This window comes from Mandrillus leucophaeus, unplaced genomic scaffold, assembly GCF_000951045.1.
Source record: "Mandrillus leucophaeus isolate KB7577 unplaced genomic scaffold, Mleu.le_1.0 Scaffold32, whole genome shotgun sequence".
Lineage (NCBI taxonomy): Eukaryota > Metazoa > Chordata > Mammalia > Primates > Cercopithecidae > Mandrillus > Mandrillus leucophaeus.
The window spans coordinates 1,856,603-1,863,011 of NW_012103365.1; the positions used below are offsets into that span (position 1 = coordinate 1,856,603).

The following is a 6,409-nucleotide window of genomic DNA, read 5'->3' on the forward strand; positions in this document are numbered from 1 at the left end:
AGACTCTGTCTGAAAAAACAAAAAAAAAGAAATATTCTTCTTAAGAAAAATAAAATAGAGCCAGGCGTGGTGGCTCACACCTGTAATCCCAGCACTTTCGGAGGCCAAAGTGGGAGGATCACTTGAGGTCAGGATTTGGAGACCAGCCTGGGCAACACACTAAGATCCTTATCTCTACAAAAAAAATGTTTTTTTTTTAATTAGCCAGGCATGGTGGCACAAACCTGTATTCCTAGATACTTGCAGGCTAAGGCAGGAGGATGGCTTAAGCTCAGGAGGCTGAGGCTACGGTGAGCCAGGATCATGCCACTGCACTCTAGCCTGCATGACAGAGCAAGACCCTGTCTCAAACAAAACAAAACAAAATCCTAAGAATGAATTAGGTTAGTTCAAGGAAAAAGAACAAGAATGGAAAAAAGCACTTTAACCAACAACTTGAATGACATGACCCTTGTATAAGGAATTCTCTCCAACCACAGTCAAGTTCATTCCAACAAATGACTGATGAACATCTGAAGAGTGATTCACAACTATTGTAAAAAATAAAATATGGGGAACCTGGCACTAAACCAGTTGTAGATGACCTGCTTCTAGGTTGGGGTTTCGTACGTAGCAGAGCAGCTCCCTCACTGCAATCTATTTCAATAGCTCTCTATCTGAGTGCTACTGAAAATCGGCCCTCAGCACAAGGGTTTGGAAAAAAAAAAAAAAAAAGAAATAAGAAAAAAATAAACAAATAAAATAAGCCACACCAGAAACAGGCCCAGTAAGTCATTACTGCAAAGTAAGACAGGCTCTTCCCCTGCTTAGAAGAGATTCTACTGTGCCTCCTGTCTCAAGGCAAGAGAACAATGGTTTAAACCCTTTATGGCTAGAAATGCCTAGAGACTTTAGGAAAGTAAATGATGGAAAGTTGCCACTTGAAACAAAGTTCCTCTGTCTCTCCTCACTCTTAGTCAAGGGGTACCTTTAAAATTATCTCTTCCCCCAATTCTTGGTGTATCGTAAGAACAAGGGAGACTCACTTCAGGTAGGTAAATTTTACCTGAAGTAAAGATAAAAACATTCCTGTTCACTCAAACACCACCTGACCAGGGGCCTCCTGCTTTTAGATAGGAAGAAAAGAGCCTTTAGGAATTCCACAGGCTCCCTTGCTGGACAACAGGTGGTATTGTCACATTAGGTCCTATTTAAGTTATAGATAAGAGTGGTAAGAAGAGTTTCAGTGGAGACCTAAAGATTTCACTGACATGGGCTTCTAAGCTTATCTTTTATTTTTAAACTTAAACATTTAACTGGTTATCTTTTTTTTTTTTTTGGTCTGTTTGTTTTTTTGAGGCAGGGTCTTGCTTGCTTTGCTGTCCAGGCTGAAGTGTAGTGGTGCAATCATAGTCACTGTGGCCTCAACCTCCTGGACGTAGGCAATCTTTCTGCCTCAGCCTCCTGAGTAATTGTGCCAGCATACCTGGCTAACTTTTGCTTTTTTTGTAGAGCTGGGGTTTCACCGTGTCGGCCAGGCTGGTCTCGAACTCCTAGGCTCAAACGATCCGCCCGCTTCGACCTTCCAAAGTGTGGTGATTACAAGTGTGAGCCACCACACCCAGCCTAACTGGTTATTTTTTAACCCCTTGAATGACGGCAACAAACGGGGAAGTTCTTTGAGCAGTACTCTGCAGTTGAGGGTGGCCACTCCGGAGGCGGTCACCTGTTCCCTTGTCACCATAGGCTCTGCTCTTCCTAGAAAAAAAATGAGCTGTTACCTGTGTAGCCCACTGGATTTGTGTGTGCCAAGCCCCAAGCAAGGCGTCATAGAGTCCGGCAAGCTGCCGGTCCAGGGGTAGGTCACTTTGACACAGCTCTTGCCAGGCTGCTAAAAGCTGCACCTGCAGAGACAGAACAAAGGGAACCTTACTGGGTACGTCAACATAGGTTGCCTGCTAACACTGCCCTGCCCTGCTACCCAGAGCAATCACAGATTGCTCAATGAGCTCACTGGGCAGCCCAGCGAGGTCCATCCACTTCAAAGAAAGGTAGGGAAAAAAAACATGTGCAGTTACCTGCACTGATTCACAGCTTTAATCTGTCCTGCAGATATGATCCCCTCTCCATTTATCCTGCCCTAAAAGCATGTAACATGCAACCACGTGGCACACCATCACTCTTCTGAATAGACCTCGGGGCAAGAGCGGGTGGACGTGTGTGTTTAAGCTTCATGTCCTAATATCACTGCTTAAAAGACACAGAGCACTGGACTTGAAGGAATTAAAAGTCAGCTCAGGAAGCTGTCAAGTTTTTTGGCAATCTAACTTCAGCAAACCTAGAAAACATAAAATTCCAAGCCAGGTGAGTGGCACGTGCCTGTAGTCCCAACTCCTCACAAGACTGAGACGGGAGGATCACTTGAGCCCAGGGGTTCCAGGCTGTAGTGCACCATGATCGCATCTGTGAATAGCCACCGCACTCCAGGCTGGGCAAAATAGTGAAACCCTATCTCTAATGAAAAAAAGAAAAAAAGAGAGATTCTTACTGCTTCCTAGGGTGTAACAAAGCTTAAGACATAAATCTCCCTTAAAAGACAAAAATGAGAATAAATTAAAACAATGTTTCAAGTCTACAATGAATCCAGCTGTAAACAGAAAAGAGAATGAAAACGGATAACTCTTTTTTCAACTGGCAATTAAATAAATCCATATGCTGGACCAAGAGCACCCCCTACTGGCTAATTAAGAGAAAAACAGCCAGAGGGCAAGGAGGCAAATGTCTTTAACTTCTAAATTATGAACCTGCGATTCTGTGATCCAGAGTTATGAGCATTCCACAACTGCACAAGTGTCATGGTGCACAGCTTCTTACCTTGTGACACTTGTAGTAGTAGGCCAGGAGCTGGGGCATCCGGTCAATTTCAGTAAACACCTTCACAAACACTTTGGACTGATCTAAAGAATATACAATGTATATATATTGTTACCAGCCTTTCTGATGTAGACATGAGAAAAAAGTCCCCAGGATGAAGATGGATATATGGAAGCTAGTATTCACAAGTTCCTGCCTAGATACTGAATTAACTCATGCATGGGGATCATAAATTTGAAAAATAAGCATGGCTTGAAAACCAGATACTGTAAGGTATTCTCCCCACTGTTCCTCACAGAATTCATATTTTAACTTAATATTGACAGGTTAGTTACGTCTTTGAAAATTCCTACTTCGATTATACCCAATGGGAACGTTAAAAAAGCAAACACACTGAACTTCTATATGTCAACATATCTGGTGGTTTGAGGAATAAGTAAATAATTTGGGCCGGTCGCGGTGGCTCATGCCTGTAATCCCAGCACTTTGGGAGGCCAAGGCAGGCAGATCACCTGAGGTCAGGAGTTTGAGACCAGCCTGGCCAACATGGTGAAACCCCATCTATACTAAAAAAAAAAAAAAAAAATAGCTGAGCGTGGTGGTGCACACCTGTAATCCCAGCTCCTTGAGAGGCTGAGGCAGGAGAATTGGTTGAACCCGGGAGGGGGAGGTTGCAGTGAGCCAAGATCGTGCCACTGCACTCCAGCCTAGCCGACAGAGCAAGAGTCCATCTAAAACAAAACAAAACAAAACAAAAAAACATAAAATCAAATAATTTGGTAACTATCAGCATTCCACACATAACAATGGATTCTAAGGCCCGAGTTATGGGCTTAATATCAAGTAGTTTCTTACACATTTCCCTAAGGGCAGAGGAAATGACTGGGCAAAGCACTTGCTTCCAGGCTCACCACTGGACAGACAGGAAGGTGGGTTTCAGTGCAGTTTCTGACTAGTGTGCACAGCAGCGCCACTTCTGGCTCCTGTCTGCCCCCTTCTGGCCAAAACGTACATGCCACAGCCTTAGAACTGTATCAAAAGGAAGGACAGGCCGGGCGCGGTGGCTCAAGCCTGTAATCTCAGCACTTTGGGAGGCCGAGACGGGCGGATCACGAGGTCAGGAGATCGAGACCATCCTGCCTAACACGGTGAAACCCCGTCTCTACTAAAAATACAAAAAAAAAATTAGCCGGGCGCGGTGGCGGGCGCCTGTAGTCCCAGCTACTCGGGAGGCTGAGGCAGGAGAATGGCGTGAACCCGGGAGGCGGAGCTTGCAGTGAGCTGAGATCCGGCCACTGTACTCCAGCCTGGGTGGCAGAGCGAGACTCCGTCTCAAAAAATAAATAAGTAAATAAATAAATAAAAATAAAAAAAAAAAAAAAAAAAACCCTGAGCTAAAAGATCCCCAAACTTCTTATATTTGCTTTGTTCCCCTTCACTTCTGGGAAGCCCATTAAACTGCTGTGAAGGAAATGTAACAGCAACCGCTGTGGGATGCCCAGCTAAGCGCTGGAGACCTGCCGGTGGAACTCGACTTAATGGGCAGAAATCCATGAGTTAGAAAACGAATATTTGCCTTTAAAATGCTTATTATTTTCATAAGAACACTTAAATAAATGAATCTTCCTGCTACATTTAAAATTATTCCATAGGCCAGGTGTGGTGGCTTACACCTATAATCCCAGCATTTTGGGAGGCTGAGGTGGGAGGACTGCTTGAGCCCAGGGGTTCAAAAATGTCCTAGGCAACACAGGACCCCTCTACAAAAAAACAGAAAATTAGCTGGGCATGGTGCACACCCGTAAACCCCGGGAGGCTAAGCTGGGAGTATCACTCGAGCCCGGGAGGACAAGGCTGCAGTGAACTGAGATCACGTCACTGCACTTCAGCCTGGGTGACAGAGCAAGATTCTAGCTCAAAAAACAAAATTCTATAAATTGGGTTTGACCAGTGAGAGGCAAAAAAATTAATTAAAATAATTCTATAAAAAGTTGCTTCAGTGTATCAGCTGAATTCATTGGTTATATAAAATGAACTGGGCATGTATACTTGGCTATACCCACATTGTCACTTTAGGAGAGAGATGGAAAAGGGGAACATGTTGGGGATAAACAAATTTATCAGAGAATTCCCTTTAAAAACTGTTAGACAGGCTGGGCGAGGTGGCTCAGAACTATAATCCGAGTACTTTGAGAGGCTGAAGTGGGCAGATCACTTGGGGTCAGGAGCTCAAGACCAGCCTGGCCAATATGCTGAAACCCCGTCTCTACTAAAAATATAAAAAATTAACCAGGCGTGGTGGCGCACGCCTGTAATCCCAGCTACTCCAGAGGCTGAGGCGCTTGAACCCGGGAGGCAGAGGTTGCCGTGAGCCGAGATCACACCACTGCAGTCCAGCTTGGGCAACAGAGCGAGACTCCATCTCAAAAAAAAATAAAAAAGTAAAAACCGTTAAAGAACCACCTCAGCCTTCTATGAAACATGGCTGATAATAAACAGCACATTGCCTGTGGGGCGGGGGGGAACCCTTCCTGATACTTGCCAAAATTAAGATTAATCGCTAAAAGAAAAACATCATTTTATCTGCATTGAAGCCAGGAAAATATCTGTACTACATACTTCAGAGAATCCCAACCAGATATCCAATCACTTCGGGCCACAATGGGCGAGGAAGCTGGTAAAAGTCTGGGTGGTAAGGGTGGCGCAGCGCAGTACAAAAGGCCAAAGACTGGGGGCCAAGGGGGCTTGGAGGGGCTTGGGATGGAGGGCTGTTTCCTCCGCGGCTCAGCTAAGGAGGCAGCCCACTGGGCTCAAAAGCTCCATTTTCCCCTTCTGAATCCGTGTCCTGCCTAGAGTCAAGCCTGATTCAAATGTGTGCATGAAAACTGTCAAAAACTGCTTATCTCCAAAAGCAAACCCATGATGCTGAACCACCAGGCATCACTCAAATCCAGCACCAGTTCCCGGTAGCCAGCTCACTCCGAAGGAAACAAACAAAAAACCTTAAATGCATGGAGCCACCACCTCTCCATCCCCACTCCCACTCCCTCCACCCCACATAACTGGATGTAACCCCAACCAGAAAAGTGAGCTCTGTAGTAGCAACAAATTTACTAGAGAACGTGAGGAACCAAGCTCCTAGACGGCGACTTCCCAACCCCCCAGCTCCAGCCTTAGAATCCTGTGAACCAAGAAAAGACTCAAAATAAAGAATTAACAAATGGGGAAGACAGGGAATTAGAGGGCTGGAGATGAGTACTGAGGTCTTTCTAGGTAACTGAAGAGCACAGCGGAGAATGTAACTTTTCACTAAAGGAACGCTTTCAACAAAACCCAGGTAAACAAGGAAGGGCTTCCAAGGAAATTCCACTGTTTTTCAGTAAATACCACGCCCAGAACAAAAGCACTATCACACACAAACATGAATCAGTAGAAACAAAGAAAACTCCACCACAGTACCTATGCACTCAATAAATTGGACTGCAACAAAATTAAAAACTTGGGGCCTGGTGCTGTGGCTCACGCCTGTAATCCCAGCAATTGGGGAGGCTGAAGC

At 45.0% G+C, this 6,409-nt stretch overlaps 1 protein-coding gene across 1 annotated transcript in view; it reads right to left on the reverse strand.

Annotated features, from left to right (window-relative positions):
- Positions 1-6,409, reverse strand: part of COG7 (component of oligomeric golgi complex 7) — an 87,884-nt gene that overhangs the window by 65,997 nt on the left and 15,478 nt on the right. The window contains exons 5-6 of the mRNA XM_011987962.1: positions 2,854-2,936; positions 1,670-1,883 (exon numbers count right to left, since the gene is read on the reverse strand). Coding sequence (XP_011843352.1) covers positions 1,670-1,883; positions 2,854-2,936 — 297 coding nt within the window. The remainder of the gene's footprint in view (positions 1-1,669; positions 1,884-2,853; positions 2,937-6,409) is intronic.